Source organism: Scatophagus argus, chromosome 21 (assembly GCF_020382885.2).
Source record: "Scatophagus argus isolate fScaArg1 chromosome 21, fScaArg1.pri, whole genome shotgun sequence".
Lineage (NCBI taxonomy): Eukaryota > Metazoa > Chordata > Actinopteri > Scatophagidae > Scatophagus > Scatophagus argus.
This window is the reverse complement of record NC_058513.1, coordinates 3,548,026-3,565,109: the sequence shown is the minus strand read 5'-3', so window position 1 is coordinate 3,565,109 and position 17,084 is coordinate 3,548,026. Positions and strand designations below refer to the sequence as shown.

Genomic DNA, 17,084 nt, shown 5'->3' with positions numbered 1-17,084 from the left:
TGGCTACCCATGGAATTGGGTCACTGGTGTTTATTGATGACCTGACTGCTGATAAAAGTAGCAGGATGAATTCTGAAGTGTTCAGGGTTATACTCTGTGCTCTCTGCCAGGCGATGAACGTTTATATGATGCTGCTTCTTAGTGCAGAAGGATAATGATCCAAACATACAGTAAAGGCAACCCTTCTTTGGCCAAGTTAGAAGTCAGACTGAAGGCAAAAAGAACGACCAACAAGCAAAATGCAGTATGTAGTAAATGTTTGGCAAAGCATCTCAATGGAGGAAACTCAGCATTTAGTCACGTCCATGGGTTCCGGACGTCAGGCAGTCATTGACAATCCTTATATTTGGAATTATGTTAGTTTGTCCCATCATTTGTGAGCCACCAAAAATGGAGGTGGTGTATAAAAATGGCTGTAGTTTCTAAATGGTTAACACTTTTGTCAAACCCTTTGAATTAAAGCTGAAAGTCTTCACTCTGCTCACACCTTGAGTGTTTCATTTCAAATTCAATGTGGTGGTGCACAATTCCAAATGCCAAAAAACTTAAAATTGTATAATATATAGACACAATACATATGTACCTAACTCTAATTATAATGATAACAACGCTGATTCTTAAAAAAAAAAAAAAAAAAAAAAAAGTTGTGACACGTAAATAAAACAGAATGCTTTTTTGGAATCAAGGTACAAAAACAATGAAATATTTCACAATAACCCGAGGTTGTTTTAATAAGATATTGCATTATTTAGCAATTAACTAGTTAGTGAGGTATTATTCCTAGTTTTCCATAAAGTCTTACTTAATTAGATTTTTGTCATGTTTTATTTTATACTTTGCATTTTGGATTTCTGTGTTAGACAGAAACAGAAACTCAAAATACTTAAAATCAAAAAGAAAGATTTAGCCCCCAGCCATCCAAAAACACAAATCTCTTAGGAAAACCACAACATTGAACAAAATATTTATTTTTGACAATTACAAGACCTCTGATGCTCCGAGAGGTGACCAAGACGGTACAAAAAAAGAAAAAAAAAATGTTGCCATAACGTAAGAACCATGAAAAAAAGTGACACGAGTTGGCAGTCCTAATCCCATGTTAAACCTAAAAACACCACAGCACTGACAGACACATGGAGGAGGTGTTGGAATGTGATGAATAGTGCGTACCAGGACAAAAGGCTTTGCATCTTGAGGAGATAACCACATCCTGCTACATGCATCATTGCTCCAGTCAATGTGGGGTTAACACAAAAAAAGACAAGAGAAAAACTAATAATCACAAAATAAAATTCAAATCATTAGAATATCTGAGATTCAGCCCTGAGATTAACACATGGACAAATTTAAAAAAAAAAAAAATCCAAACATTTTGGAAGAATAAAACATACTCCAAAAGCTGTATTTGGTACAATGCAAACAACTTCCTGTAATTAAAAAAAAAAAATAAATAAAGAAATGCAGTGAAAATTTTTGGCTTACACCTGCTGATATAAAAAGAAAAGGAAAATCACTGCAACAAAATATAAAATGAACAAAAGGTTGGCACAAACAAAACAGATGTGGTGTTCTAGGATAGGGAGACTGATGTATGTGTGTATGTGTGTGTGTGTGTCCTGCTGCTGGTGCGACATGAAGCATGGCTTACTGGACCTCACACATTGGTCTCAGACAGCACAATGCTGCCCCTAGTGGCGCTATGCAAAAGTACATGAGACGTTACACCAACACTGATCACACAGAGACTGTTCTCTAACAAACAAACTGGCAGGAAGGCTGACAGGCCACAGCCCTGACCTCATCACCTGATTCAACAGATACTAATACACCGGGAACTAATCTCAGTACATGGTTTAAAAAGTCCCAGAGAGTCAGTGTGTACCTGCGTGGTCGGAGGGTTCATTAGCAAATGGCCTACCATGCCCCTGGTATTAATAACAACAAAGTGTGCAGCAGAAAAGTGCATGCAAGCTGCCTTCAGTCATCAGGATGTCCAAAGAAGGGTGACGTACATCCACTGATTTGTCGTTGCACCACAAGCTAGTGAGAATAGAAAAAAGCACTGTATATACCTCTTGCGTGTCAGATAAGGCTTTTTCAGAAAGGTTATGGTGGAAACTCACCATTTAGGCCAAGAGATAAAATCAAGAGTTAAAATCTTATAGCAGGAATCTTAATAATAGCATGGCCTATTGAAATTAGGATTGATGTAAACCAAAGATTCTCAGCACAGAAATCTGCAAACACACATCCTTCTTAAACTTAAGTGTCTCGAAGCCAATGTGAATACTGTGCTGCAAAATTCTGAAAAGTGAACAGCAAGAAATTATTGCAGCTCCTACAGTCCAAGTAAACGGCAGATGACTTGCATCGAAAGGAATCCCCGTAACAGCTTTCTCAACAAACAGGATAGGAATTCTATTAAAATATCAACTGATTTAAGGGCCGTGCAGACGAACACAACATGGGCACGTTTAAATTCTCCCAGCCTGAAGCGGGAGGCCAAAGTGCTTTCAGTCAAATAAAATCACACGGTCTCACCCTGATGGTTAGATGCGTCTCTTAAAGTTCACAGGACGACCTGTGACCCTCACAGAGCCACGTGAGTGAGCTTGAGGGAAAGGTTACTATCATGTCAGCTGAAGAAGGTAATACTGCGGCCGGAGCAGAGGAGCACACGAGTTCAGCGCCACTCCAAAGTGCTTCCTGCAAAACCCCCTCACATGGGGAGAATACATTCAAACACACACTGTTCAGTCCTCCTCAGTAACATCAACTGGGCCCAATGTTCAGTGCGGCTGTCATTTGGGTGGAAATGACACGTGCCCCATGGGCCGCTCTCAGTTGCACAAATCTTTAATGCCATATGTTCTGATCCAAAACGGTGTTCAATCAGGTACCTTGTTCTGTAAGTGTCCAGCCCTTTGTCTCTCCCATCATTTAAATAAAAACGATCTCCTTGTCTGGCTTTATATTTCAGCACTGAGTCTGTTTTAGCAAATAACTTAAAAAAAAACAAAACAAACAAAAAAAAAAACAACAACACACAGTCAAACCTCTTTGAGAACAGCTATAGAAGCCAATAAGAAAACTCCAGGAATAAATAAACCGAATATAAATCAAATACTTAGAAAATCTTTAAAAAATTAAATATCTTTGATTGTTATTCATATTTAATCCAGGAAAAAAAAAATCCATATAAATAACTACAAAGTGATAACACAAATGTTACTTTATGTGATGTTGAGAGTAGGTTTCCTCAGTCTGTAGGTGTTAACTGGTGTCTGATGGGTACCGTCAGACTGCACTCAGGCAGGATTCGGTGACTGGGCTCCTCCAGTCACAGTGTCGGGTGTGAACAGTGCAGCTGAAGAGCAGAGGGAGAAGTTAAGGTTTATGGGTGCTAGCTGTCAGTCAGAAGAACCCTGGTCCGTGGTTGCTATGGTTACCAGCAGAAGGGGAAGGAGAGCCCCTGCAGGATGTTCCAGGTAAACATCTGGATGAACAGACAGAAACAGAATTCAAAGTGACGAATTCTCCTGAGCACATTTCTTCTTGTTCTGAACAAACAAGAACCACTTTGACTGCCTGCTGACACAAAACACAGTTTAACTCTAATATCGCTTTCTTCAGTTTCAGCAATGCTTCTTGTGTGAAATATTGTGCGTCTCCATCTTCTTCTGTTTGCCCCTCAACACCATCCACCAGTAAGGAGCTGCACCCGACAGCTTAGATACAAAGTGTGGTTGAGATGACATTTATGACTTCTAACATGTACACTGTTTTTTGTTGCACTGTTCTCATAACAAAAAAATTGTAGTTAAGGGTAAAGACACACTATATGGACAAAAGTATTGGGCCACCTGATCATTACACCAACAGGGACTTTAATTCAAACTACACAGTCAGCTTTGCAGCTACAACAGCTTCTGGGAAGGCTTTCCATAAAAGTTTGGAGTGTTTCTGTGGGAATTTTTGCCATTCATGCAGTTGAGCATTTGTGAGGTCAGACACTGATGTTGGATGAAAAGGCTTGGCTTGCAATATCTGTTCCAGTTCATGCCAAAGGTGTTGGATGGGGTTGAGGTCAGGGCTCTGTGAGGGCCAGTCAAGTTCTTCCACACCAAACTCATCCATCCATGTCTTTATGGACTTTGCTTTGTGCACTGAGACACAGTCACGCTGGAATAGAAAAATTCCTTCCCCAAACTGCTGCCACAAAGTTGGAAGCATAGCATTGTCCAAAATGTCTTGGTATGCTGAAGCATTAAGATTTCCCTTCACTGGAAGTAAGGGGCCGAGCCCAAACCCTGAAAAACAGCCTGATAAAGAGGTGTGTCTGGATACTTTTGTCTATAAAGCGTAGCATCTTTTAGATTCTTTTAGTCTCTTACATTCTCTCCCACATTACAATTATGCTGCAGAATATTAAGCTCAAAATTGCAGCATGCAGCAAAATTTTGACTATTTTTAGTTAGCAAACTTAGTTAAAGTACTAAGTGACAACACTGAAGTTCTGACAACATTGACATTCAGATCGCGCAAAAGGTGGCAGAACTTAATAGTTCGCTACCATAAAATAATCCCTCTCAATCATCACTTGTGACCCTCAGCCTCTATTTCCTCGTTTTCATAGTGTTTTGCTGTGTTCAGGTTGTTTCTGGATGTCGATAATTCTGAAGAAAGAGAGCTGATTGTTGAGTCTCATTTCCAGGTCATCAAACACATATCAGACGCATAATTAATCCAACCTGGCCGACTTGGGAATGACACTCATCAACTGTCTTTCCCGTGTACTGCACCTTTAAATGGCATGTTTACTATCAGTAAGTGACAAATCTTAAATCCTGTTACCATGGCAACATCTTGCCAGTTAATGTTTGCTCAGTATTTGATCAGAAGAGTAAGAGACATATTTCCAACTATTTTTTGTTGAATGAATAAACTAAAATGAGGATTTCCCTTCATCACGAGCACAGACGCTGACACATTTTACCTGGCTGATAAAAGCATATTATCTGTACTTGATACTTGCTCAACCACCAGTAAGTTGAGTTGAGCTTCAAAACTCGCCTACACTTCCCATAATGCAGCTTCTTTCATTAGATCCCCATGACCCAGTTCATAAAGCAGCTTTTCACTTTTAAATTTGCAGGCTAGTCAAGAGACTACTTTGACACCACTTTAGAGGCTGATGAGTAATTTCTTCAAACACAACAACTTCCTCCAGATCTGCAGAGGACAGGAAAGCAGAGCAGGTATTTACTAACCTCATGAGCTAACTTTGTCACCTGTCATCCCATCTGTTCCCTGGAGGGGCTTTGAAAGTCTTGTTCTGGGGACAGATGAGGGATCACAAAAGTTAGTATTTAAAACAGTCTGTTTTAAAACAGTTTAGAAGAGTCTCAACTTTTCCCATGATGCACTTAGCACAGAACACAGCAAGTCCTCTATCGGTTCTAAACAGTAACATTTCCCACTGTGACTTTTCAAAGGGCAGTTGCTTCTGCTCACCTTGTGCTTTTTACACTTCATGGAGAAATTTTCTTCAATGAGGACACAATCTGTTAGAGGCAGAACAGAACAGGAGTTAAAGAAGCCACACTGACTCATCCAAAGGGTTCCGCCGCCCACACGTGCGACTTCAGGCTTAGCGGAAGTGATAACAGCCGACCGCACTTCACAAAAAAACCCTATTTCCAGAGCAGCACGCGCGCACGCACACACACACACACTCACGAACTCAAACACGCTTGCATAAAGCAGCAGTCGTGGGTCCATTCAACAGGTGTGATGTTCAACAAAGACACAAGTGATGCCCATCTAAACTTGGGCAAATAGAACAAAAATGAACCGTGTGGTTAGATAAGAGAGGAGTTAACTGGGTGAACAAACCCACACGCACATAAGAAGCAGGAAGTGCGCTTGGTTCCCCTGTGACATGCGGAGACGTAGGTCACTCACCTGACTCCAGAGCACACCTGTAGTGGTACTTGTTGGGACAGCTCTTAAAGAAGCAGCCCAGCGTGGCACCCGGGTCGCGGCAAGCCGAGCACATCTGGAGGCACAGCAGACAAAAGGTCAATACCAGGTGGTCTACTCTTGAGTATGTACTTACAATACTGCAGGTAGTGCGGACAAAGTACAAGAAAATGTATTGGATGCGACGCCCCGTGACTCCTTCAAGATCTTTCTGTGAATATACGGTAAACCATACAGTCTGAATTTAACAGCAAACGTTACGTTAGCAAATTCAATTCATTCACTTAAGAAAACGAGGATCTGGAAACACCTTATTAACACATTATCACTTCTTCAAGGTCCTCATTTATCAAAGAAACCTCAAACATGTTGTACCGCGCCAGGAAATTAACAACTGAGAACATCCTTTCACATGCTTCTTCAAAGCAGACATTTTGACTTGCCGTAGAGATAAACGCACACGTCTCAGTGGGAACATCAACCACGACTCTGTTCTATTCAAGTGCATCGGTTAGACAAGACAGAGCGCAAATAAACTTCCCAAAGGTTAAGTAATGTTTGTGTTTCATAAAGACACACAGATTTTTCCCCTTCAGCAGCTGCAGGGAATATTTATGATTATGAGTAGTGATAGAGTTAATGAGCAAAACTTTAGAGATACTAGAGCTGAACTTTGGTTCCACATGTGGCTGCAGGCTAAGGGAACATGTGCCCTTAGTCTAAAACGACTGTCTGTTCAGCAAAAAGTTCATTTACAAAAACTTTAATGCTCAATTAACCTTTTTTTTTTTGCCCAACAACTGACTGATTCCTGCTACTCCCAAAAGTTTTCGATCGCACGTCTTCCTCAGGGGATGGACTTTGTTCTGTAGAGACTGTTCACCTGGTGTCACATGAGCTAAAAGGAAAACTCTGCTAACACGACATTCATTTAACTGTTGTTTTGAATAATAAATGAAAAATGAATGTTTGCCCTCTAAAAATAAAGAGTTGGATCTGAAACTGTTTGCAGAAATTGCTAAATTGTTCTGACAAGGTAGGAGCTCAGATCGTTCGGTCCGCTGTGGACTTGCACTAATGCAGTCTCTTTGAAATGCACAACAAGACGAACCCCGAGGCAAAGCTACATTTTTTCATATTGTACAAACAACGTCTCAATGTCCTTCGCCTGCACCAAGAACTTCCAGTCTTTCTCTGTCTTTCTCTGGCTGACGTAATTGGCAGTTATTCATGCTTACTCATTCGATTACATCTGAAAACTATTAGTAACCCAAAGGCCTAGAAAACAAGCGAACAGACATTTAATGCATTAACATCCTTCAGGTTTTGTCAATCTCCAGGTCCATCATATAAACCGCATCTCCATGTGGTAACAACATCTTCACCATACAAGTTTACAATGCAGCTTTACCGTCTCCTGGGCCACCTTGACAGCCTCCTCCAGCCCGTAGACTTTGCCTTTCACAAGGAAGACGCCTGCGGACCAGATGCCGCAGTCTTCGTGGAGCCAGTATTCACAGGGCTCCAGGGGCAGCACTGGGGGGCTGTACCAGTCCTCCACATGGGCAGAACCAGCGTCTGACCGAACCCGCTTAGCTGCTGGGCTGCCGGTGCTGTCACCGGTCCACCGTTGACTCACCAGGAGGCCCTTCTCCTTCAGCTGTGCTCCTGGCCTGAGGGGCCGTGGTGCGTGTGGAAAGGCACGTTTCCTTTCCCTGCTCCTGATAGTGTAGGACGAAGAGTCTGAATCGCTGTAGTCATCTTCGTCCTCTTTGAGGCCTGATACGCCGGCTGGTGTTTTGGGACTTGGCTGGTACCCTTCAGGGTAATAAGGACCATGAAGGTCCCCCAAGTCCATTGCATTGGCCGACAACCCACAGAGGCAGCAGACTAGAGAGCGCTGGTGCTGGCTGTGCGTGGACGCCCGACCCAGCTGCAGACAGGAAGTGCTGGGTACGATTGCAGAAATAAAGCCACCTGGGTGAGCCTGCTGACCTTTCTTGTGTTGTGTCCTTAACTCCTCGGGATAGTTGATTACAGTACACAGTGATGGCGATGACTGCTGACGCTCCACACGGATGAATGGAGAGAAACTGTCCAACCTCAAGTCCCTTTTCTCCTCCTTATAGTTGACATACCTCAACTTGATCTCCGGCTCCTTGGGGGAGAACATGGAGGAAGACTGGCTCCGTTTGTGTTTCTTTCGCCTGCTCTTGGGAGTGCGAGCCCCCTTCGACTTGGCAGCTGGAGACATTTTGCTACCTGTAGCCTTGCCTTTGGCTTTGCCTTGGCTTTTCTTTGGAGATTTTGATGGTGGTGCGGAGAAACCTGCCACATGAATTTCCACCGAGGGGTCGGAATGAGAAAGCTGCTCTGGCTCCTTTATGGAGTTTTTGTGCAGGGCAAACTGAGGGCTTTTTGGAGGTGTGCTGCTATGTGACTTTTTAGAATTATTGATTTCAGAATCAGAGGTAGAGTCTTTGCAACTGTCAGTGTTAATGTCATTAGTTTTACCCCTTTTCACTGGAATTACTGCTTTTTGTTTCATTGTCTTCACCGAAAAAGACGCTTCCGCTCTTCTTGTCCTTTTTCCCACAGACAGGGCGTCATTCTTCTTAGCACAGGCTAACTTGGAATGACTAGCTGTCGACGGGGAAGCATTTGATTTCGTATTAGTACGTATGCACCCTGACACTTTATATCTGCTTGAATTTATGTTCATAACTATAGCCTCTAACCGCGTGCCCCTGCCGGAACGCACTGGCAGTTTCTTTTCTTTTAAAGTTCTCTGTAGTGCCTTTGCATTCCCATTCATGTGAGGAATGACAGTCTTGGGTTTATTTTCCGAAACATCTGACACACAAACGTCATCTGTTAAGTCGATCAAAGGCTCCAACACTGCCTTCCGTCTTTGGAAAGGCTGCTTATTTTCGTTGCTTGCATCTAACTTCGTGGTGTTATCACTGATGCCAGATCCAGGGTGAATGGCCCCTTCTGTACTCAAGCCATCGCACGCAAGCTCATCAGCTGCCTCCAGATAAGAGTTGTCGCCGCTGGGTGAGCTGGAGGCCTGAGGCAGGACGAACACATCTTCCACATCGTCTCGTGAGGTAGTGGCAGGGGAGACGGGGTCCTCCAGGGGACTGATGAACTCCCTGCTCAGTGAACACAGATCTCTAACAACCAAGCTGTCCGGGATGACCGCTGGTTCAGGTTTCTTAGACATGAGAAAAAGTACCTCAGAGCCTCCCCTCTCCTCATCCTCCCCTGTGACAGGGGTGAGGTTTTCCGGTGAGGATTCAGCACATCGTCCTGAACTCGACAAGCTATCACCCTGACCATTCTCCAGCACAGTACTGTTTTCTTGAGAGAGGCTGTGCTCCTCTTTGCCACCTATATGATCGTCCACATTCTCGTCTCTGCAACTAACTCCACCGTTGATGTCATGAGGTTCCTTTGTTTGACGTACACCCCCATCGCTTTCTGGGTCTACTTGCGCCCGAGACACTGACTGAAAAGGTTCTGTCTGAGTGATGAGGTCCACAGGCCTGTCAACCTGCTCCAAGTAATGCTGGTTGAGTGTACAGCCAGTCTCTGTAAGCCCTTCATCTGAGTCACAAGGAGGGTGGAGGGACAACTTGCTGATGGGCGGCACACCACACAGAGGCGAATGCTGAGACAGGGAGTCGTGAGTGGAGAAGACGCAAGACCTGCTCACGTAGGAGAGGGTGACTGTAGTGTGGGATAAGGCATTGTCTGGTTGAATTTGATCCCCTGATTGGAGTGTGATGTCCGAGGAGCTGGTCTCTGAGAACGGTAATCCGGGGTTGCTGCTTCCGGAGTTTGGGTACCAGCCGGGGCTCTTGACCATCCGGAGGGCGTCGAGGGACGTGGCGTTGAGGACACATTCCTCGCCTTTCCTGGTCAGGTCGATCACAGTGGCGATGCTGGAGGTGGAGAGGTCTTGAGGCTGTAGATCATCTACACTCCCAGGTGGCTGCTCCATAACAACTGTAATATACAGAGGAGAAAAGATAGTGATGTTACGCATGATTTATGTTGTACAAGTTATTTAATCAAAAGGTATCATTACTGGGTTTTTTTTTTGTTGTTTGTTTCTTTTATTTTATGGTCACCAACTGTTAAATAGACTGAGCACAGTTACCCTTTTCCAAGAACTTGAGGTCATAGTAGAGCTACCTTTAACCATTAACCTTCCCTTTAACCTGATTTTATTTTAAGAAATCAAGCAGAAAGTTAAACCTCAAGCCCTTACATCTCCATTCATAACGCTGACATTAGCTAGGAAACTGGCGTGTGCTTGAATTTCATTAAGGCATAACAAAATAGGTTAACTATCATTTTACGTTTTGGTTTGTTCAACATATATCTTGACATTACTGAATGTTTATAATATCGGGTTGTGACGTTCAGTAAATACAATATTCTCAGACAACCGGCTGACTTTTTACTACCAACGTTGACAGGTCAGGGTCGCTAACGATGGTTAGCTTAGCCTAGCCACAGCTGACGTTAGCAAGCTAGGCCCGGCTTAGCTCCGGTAACCTTCACAGACGCCGAACTGCATCTTATTTCTGGCAGCTTAAAGTGATTTCCACTTAAGACAGAAAGCCACACGCAATAAAACTTAACTTTCCAACTTCTAATGATCGATAGCGATCACCTTTTACTTCGGCGACGTTTGCTCCCTAGAGAAGCTTATTATTTCGATAAAATGCCCTATTTTATGGCGTTGTGCTCCACATTGCTCGTGATTGCCCACTGCGACTTAGGAACTTTGCTATAAGAATAACGACCAGACCAATTTTAAAGAATTAAATCTTGTTTCAAAAGATGTTTCTTGCAATATTAGATAGATCCCGAATTAAAGGGTGGATCATAATGGTTCATAGTAGTATACTTAGTTTTCTATTCGATTACAAAATTAAACGATCGTCAACGTATTATTAAATTATCGTTTACTTTTCGTGGAGTTTGGCAACACGTTCTCTCCATTTAAAAGAACGGCAGGCATCGGGGCAAGGCCCGGCTGGATGAAACAAAGACAGAGCGGAGGTAATGCGCTGCGCTGTGCTGCTGATCAAAACTTACCCGGACGGGAGAGGTCGTAACGTTTTTCAACGTCCAGTTAAGAATACGCCCCACCCTGCATCTCTTTGAACAACCTCCGCTACTCTCACGAATCCTAACACAACAACAAAGAAAGAAAGTCCCAAATTAAATAAAGATTCACACACTTTCCAGGAACCCACTACTCTGATAACAGCAGTGTCAAGTTGTTTTGAGCGTGATCTCAAACTTCCGGATAAGCTCCTTCAGAATAAAATTACACGCGGTGCATTTCATTGTTTTTCTTTCTTTAATTTCAAAGAATAGAAGCAGAGAGTACAGTTAAACCATACATTAGAATGATGGGAATTACTGAACGCTCAAGTCCTATTTTACCAAGAAGGCCGTTCAGTCAAAATAATTTGCTCTTTATCCAACTGTTGCATGTAGGCATCAGAACTTCAAAAACATATAGGCCGGCCGGCCAGGTTGAAAAGGGCTGTCTTTTCCTTTTTTTCTTTCTTTCTTTGTTTCTTACTTTCTTTGTTTCTTTCTCGAGGTGACATAATTTGGCATGACTTTGAGCTGTATGCTGTCTAACTCCGGGGGGCTTGACAAGTAAAGCCGAGCAGCAGAGGAACAGTTGTCACGGGAACAGCGAGGCATTATGGGAGTAAAGTGGTCGGACCTGTTCCCACCAAGTTGCACATTTGGTATCATTTTTTAGTTTCTAAAACAAATCGAAAAACCGTACACTTTTTGAATGTTTTTTAAACTTTTGCTGTTGCTAACAATTGTTTCACACAATCCTTTGAAGCCAAGTACTTCAATTTATTTTCGCTTCCTTTTTTGAGGAGGAAATAAATCATTACTTAAGCGCAACTTCAGATTTTTAAATTGAAAAGTCAAAGTCACTACTGTGTTGCATTGTGGGATATTTATGCTGCAACTAAAAAAAAAAATCAGTTTCTGTTTTTAGTTCACTAAAAAGCTCGTTTGTGTGGAATTTCGGACACAGTCCATGTCTTTTAGACTCCATGGTGTCCATGGTTTATAACCTTCGAAACTGAGAGAATCCTGATGACATCATCAGGGTTTCTTTTTCAAACCTCTGAAAGCCCTTTTTTAGAGCCACAGAAGATTACAGCAGCTTTTTTCAAGCAGACTAGTGTTTGTTTTGACAAGTAAACAGATTGTAAAATCAGACAACTCAAATTAAGAAGACTGAGACAATATGTATTCACCTTTGATAAGTGCAACATAAATAAATAAGAAATCACAATTTTAATGCCCTGAAGAGTACCACATAAACCGCTTTCATAATAGGAAATTGCAATAATTGCAGTGTACAAACGTTAAGCATGAGCTTCCCGTCAAAATGCCAGTGACAAAACAATCTTGACTCAGTTTCCACTTTTTTAGCTTTTTCAGGCTCTCAGGTTTTTCATATCAGGTTTGCTCAGTTGTCCTGTCAGTGAATGTTGACACACTCACGCTCAATAACTGTCTAAAGACAACACACCATGGTTAAAAGCTTTGGAAACGCAAAGTAAGGCTATCTGTTTTTGAGACCGTTTTGTCAAACTGATATTTGCAGAATGAACCCTTCATGATTAAGGTCTGAGCCATAGCAGACGATTAGTCCCACAAGTGCTTTGGATGAAACCTGACAGCTACTGCAAGAAAACACGAGATGTTCTTTCAATTAAACTTTACAGACGCTCCCTGACAAAGGGTTTAAACTCTTTTTCCTTAAGCAGTAAGAAAAAAAAAGCTATTAAATGTAATTTCACATCAATTATGAGAAACACTAACAGTAACATAACTGGAAATCAATGATTCATTTTCATCTTGTGTGTTCCTTCTTCAACAGTAACTGCCTTTTTTTTGTTGTTGTTGTATGTCACCAAATGTTTGCAGCACAATCACCACTTTGCAGCCACAGACAGGAAGAGTGCCATCAACATTAGGACACCAATAAATCATTAAATCTGAGTTGTCCCACTGGTTATTTCTGTGAACTGGAATTTTGAGCGTTACATAAGCATACTGGAGTGTTTTGTCGTTATCAGGCCTTTAACAGCAGGTGTTTCGTACACTCGATGCGCAACAGAAGTACGTGAAAACAGTCACACAACAAAAAAAGGGTGCAAAAATATTTATTGCTAATAAACCTGTAGTCAGTTGGTGTATATTTGCTTTATATTTACAATAATAGAGTACAGGGGAATGGGAATGTGAAAGAAAAATCCCAACCATTTAAATAAATATAAGGGACTGTCACTGAACAAGACTACAAACATAACTCCAACAACTCCTATACAGCTGGACCAATGATTGCAGCGAAGAGAAGCCAAAAAAAAAAAAAAAAAACTATCTAAATTTTTGTGTTTGGTGTTTGTTTTCTAACGCAGACAAGCATTTTGTTCCATAGCTTGGTTACCGAGCAACACTTCCATCAGTGGAGCGGTGGAGCGTTAACGTGCAGACCTGAATGCCAGACTCATTCCTATGGTTTAGTTATGCAAGTATCACACACTCATCAATATGTCGCCATGTTTAGCCATTAAACATCACATTTATGCCTTTGGCTAGCAACAGTCTAGAGAGTTAAAACAGTAGCTTACACAGTCATAGTTTTAATGTATGCATGACAGACGCTCAATTAAAAACAGTATTTACAGAAACGACACGGCAGCAAAAAAATTAAACAATACAAAAAAAAAGTCACAGTAACTGAAGTGCATGGAATGCAAAATCTAGACATGAAATTCAAACTTCATACCATGTTTTTTTTTTTAATATAATATATGATCTGTGTTTTGTGACCAGTGTGTAGTGTTACTAAATAAGAAATTACAGAGCTAAAATATAGTGGGCTTCTAAACATGCAGCAAGGTAGGCAGACGTGATGCGTCACTGTCAGAACTCCTTAGTGTCTTTATTTTCAAACAGGTGGAGTCTCTGCTCAGCTGTCAGCCCTTCCTTTAGACTCTGCAGGGATGGAAAGGCAAAAAAAAAAACCCTGTTAATAATGACTATGATACACAGAATCCTTTCTTGGCAGACGTGCGGCTCCTGAGCTGGCAGCGTGTCCCCTGACCCCCGGCTCAGTGATTAAAAAAATCTCTAAAATGAGAGTCAGGAGATCCCACACACCACATTACAGCACCCTGTGTGATCCCTGACATCGACAAAAGGCGGCAAAAGGTTATCAGATCAGCCCAAAATAGAACTGCAGTTCTCCTGCAACACTCCAATAAACAATACTGTCATTCAAACTGTGTGTCTATAGAAATACCGATCTTTACCTTGCTTTTTGTTTTTTTAATAAGATCTCAAGATAAGGTAAAATTAATCAAGTTTTAAATTATTTTCTCAACTAAAAGGAGGTGAAGCAAAAACACAAAGCTTTAGGTTTCTTTTTAAACTTAACACAGATCACACATGTTCAAATCACTTAACTGACAGTAATATTTATTGATGTATTCAGTTCTATGTTTGACTCGTCTGATTCTATTTCACTGACTTTTGTTGGTTTTGGGGCTCCTTAGCATGGCAGTGAGTGTGTAAACAACTCATTCATAAAACAAATGATCACTAATGCTAAAGGACACAGATTAGTAATAATCAGAAATACGTTCATATCTGAGACACAGTGCTGTCATTTGTTCTTCGTCATTATGCGTCTGTGCAGTGGAATATCCGTGAATAATAAGAGTGAAGCAGTGACTCAGATCTGTTGAGTGCTTTATCAAAGGTGAAGGACAAGAGGATGTGCTTAAACCAGCCATGGGTGCGTCTCGTTTGATTTACCTAAAAGGAGAAGGGGAAGGAGGCCTACACGTCCTCAGCAGCCCTAACTGTCCCAGGGCATGTCACGACTCACAGACTGAGGACAGAAGGGGGAAAACACACCAGCAAGTGTGTGTTAGACTACCATGGTGTTTCATCTGCATCACAATCCCAAGACTGCAGTTTTGATGGAGTCACAAAATGGGTAAACAAAATGCAGCCCTGCAGGAACACTGCCAATAATGATGCACAGTGAGCATGCAATGCTGCGTGCAACTCTGTAGGTGGCCAGTAGATGGCAGTATGTCACTTGTTTCACAGTCTTTGTTCGGTGGGACACCTCTAATGTCATAACAAGACTTCTCTGTCAGTCCAAAGTCTGCTGCTGCTCAAGCAATATGACACAATGGGTAATGCGGTTCCACAGAACATCCTGAATTAACTCAGAGGGATGAAGCACTGGTTTGACACTAAACGGTGTCACTTAGCAGAAAACCCACCTTCGACCTCATGGTGCGCTCTGAGCGTTTGGCTGCAGCAGCTGCCATCTTGAGAATGTCAGGGTTGCTCTTGGACTTCATGATATCTGGGAGGGGAAATGCATGAGAGTTTAAATAAAGGGAGACAACAGAGAAAAGGTTCAGTCTTCGGGTGTACTGGATGTTCATTTAGCTGACAAATAATGGACCTCATGCAGAAACCCCTTGAACAGATTCATTCTTAACTGGCACATACAAGTGAACTTAGAAAGCTTGTCAAATCCACAGATTTTCTCTTCACAAGTGGTCCACACCTGTCATACCAGTGACATCTGGAAGGATCCGCCTTCGACGGACAGGGAGAAAAACTCTTGTTCGACATATATAACATAACAACATAATATACGCGGCTGCCCCTGTGCTTACAGGTTAAGATGCAGACCCTGAACTGTAAGGTCCCTAGTTTGATTCCAGCTGAGAACACCTCGCTGCCATGCTTTCTTCCTCATTTACTGTCATCCTTATATTATCAATATGTTATAATGGCTTCAAATGTATTAGATTTTTATCGGCAGCACAAGGTCTCTCCCTCAAGCAGCTTTATGAAGGTCTCTGTCCTAGGGAACATCCTCATTACACCACTGACTATATCATTGTCATAGTCTGAACAACGCAAATGATCACATTTCCAGATTACACCTTTTCATGAATTTAAGTTGATTTACGATAAAAGAAGACAAAACTGTTCTTGCCCGAGGACCGCTGTGTCTCTGTTTATGTCATACCATATCCTCCTCGCTCCACCTCCTCCAGCGACGGCTCACCGAGAGCCTCGTGAGCCATCTGCAGCTGGTCTCTGAGCCGGCCCAGATCCCGCTCGGCTTTGGCCTTGACGATGCTCAGCTCTGTGTAGATGTCCTTGTACTTATCTGTCGCATATTTCTTATCCTGAAAACACAATATTTGGCAGTTCAGATAAAGTGCATTCACGTTGTTGAATTCCTGGACATCCCAGGTTAAAAGGGAGGAAGAAGCAAAACAAAACGCACTCTTTGGGCAGCTTGGAGTTCATCCTTCAGGGAGTTGATTTCCTGTTTCAGGTACTGGACCTCTGACTCTTTCACCCTCAGCATCACCTAGAAAAGAAGATTGACTTTACACAAACCTGCCTCAGCTTCTTGTTAAAACCTCATTAGTGCAGATTTGATGGTTTTTTTTTATATGTCTAATATGCAGGATTTTCTGCACTCGGTTGACCCTTACTTCCAACTCGTACAGCTCTTTTCCCTGGATCGTAGCGTTTGTGTCTCCTACTCCATCCTCAGATGTCATGGAGCGCATCTTGGTGATCTCCGCTGCGAGACGGTTGTTCAGCTCCTACGAATGCAAAGAAGAGGCTTAGAAAAGTTCAGCAACACAGCAGAACACAGTGTCCCTGAGTAAAACTTTGAATGCAGCTGCGTTGCACATCTTTGTGTGCACCTGGTTGTGTGCGTTGAGCTCCTGGTTCTCTCTCTGACACTGCCTGAGGGCCTGCCTCTCGGCCTCCAGCGCCTGGGCCAGGTGGGCATTTTCCAGGCACTTCTGGGAATACTGCTCCGACAGCACCTCAATCTCCCGCTGGAAGGAACACAGCTCCTCCCTGAAACGTAACACAGAACCACACTGAGAGAAAATCTGATACCGAGCAGGCAAAAGGGTGCAAACACAGCTTAGATGTTCAGCCTCTGGTTGGGTAACAGTCAGTCTTTACAGGCT

General features: G+C 42.5%; 2 protein-coding genes across 6 annotated transcripts in view; both read right to left on the bottom strand.

The window, feature by feature from the left end:
• Window positions 1-935: 935 nt before the first annotated feature.
• Window positions 936-11,305, bottom strand: si:dkey-94l16.4 (retinoic acid-induced protein 1). Of its 3 annotated transcripts, XR_006842019.1 has the most exons (7): window positions 10,966-11,088; window positions 7,394-9,993; window positions 5,965-6,058; window positions 5,515-5,564; window positions 5,271-5,335; window positions 3,450-3,496; window positions 936-3,367 (listed from the first exon to the last, which is right to left on the bottom strand). XR_006842019.1 is itself a non-coding variant. In XM_046377010.1 (6 exons), exons 2-5 carry the CDS (start codon window positions 9,986-9,988, stop codon window positions 5,288-5,290), a joined length of 2,787 nt encoding a protein of 928 aa, XP_046232966.1. In that variant the 5' UTR covers window positions 9,989-9,993; window positions 11,095-11,305; the 3' UTR covers window positions 936-3,496; window positions 5,271-5,287. The 3 variants fall into 3 exon arrangements, 2 of the variants coding, with proteins under 2 accessions (XP_046232966.1, XP_046232965.1); XM_046377010.1 differs by lacking the exon at window positions 10,966-11,088 and adding an exon at window positions 11,095-11,305 and having other exon boundaries at window positions 936-3,496; XM_046377009.1 differs by having other exon boundaries at window positions 936-3,496.
• Window positions 11,306-13,195: 1,890 nt separating this feature from the next.
• The window catches only part of LOC124052247 (myosin phosphatase Rho interacting protein), a 40,648-nt gene continuing 36,759 nt past the window's right edge, over window positions 13,196-17,084 (bottom strand). For 2 of the 3 annotated variants that reach the window (XM_046376260.1, XM_046376262.1), the window contains 6 exons: window positions 16,809-16,968; window positions 16,590-16,703; window positions 16,376-16,462; window positions 16,112-16,274; window positions 15,348-15,433; window positions 13,196-14,046 (listed from right to left, as the gene is read on the bottom strand). In XM_046376260.1, the coding sequence (XP_046232216.1) occupies window positions 13,975-14,046; window positions 15,348-15,433; window positions 16,112-16,274; window positions 16,376-16,462; window positions 16,590-16,703; window positions 16,809-16,968 (682 nt within the window). In that variant the 3' untranslated portion in view covers window positions 13,196-13,974. Of the gene's footprint in view, window positions 14,047-14,868; window positions 14,945-15,347; window positions 15,434-16,111; window positions 16,275-16,375; window positions 16,463-16,589; window positions 16,704-16,808; window positions 16,969-17,084 lie in introns of all 3 variants that reach the window. The other variant, XM_046376261.1, reaches the window with a different exon arrangement.

Excerpts from the sequence above, each read along its gene's own strand:
- si:dkey-94l16.4 (XM_046377009.1), bottom strand. The coding sequence starts at position 11,017 with ATGCCTGCCGTTCTTTTAAATGGAGAGAACGTGTTGCCAAACTCCACG. Across the intron at positions 6,059-7,393 it reads TCAAGGTGGCCCAGGAGACG|ATGTGCTCGGCTTGCCGCGA; the intron begins GTAAAGCTGCAT and ends CTGTGCCTCCAG. Across the intron at positions 5,565-5,964 it reads CAGGTGTGCTCTGGAGTCAG|ATTGTGTCCTCATTGAAGAA; the intron begins GTGAGTGACCTA and ends TGCCTCTAACAG.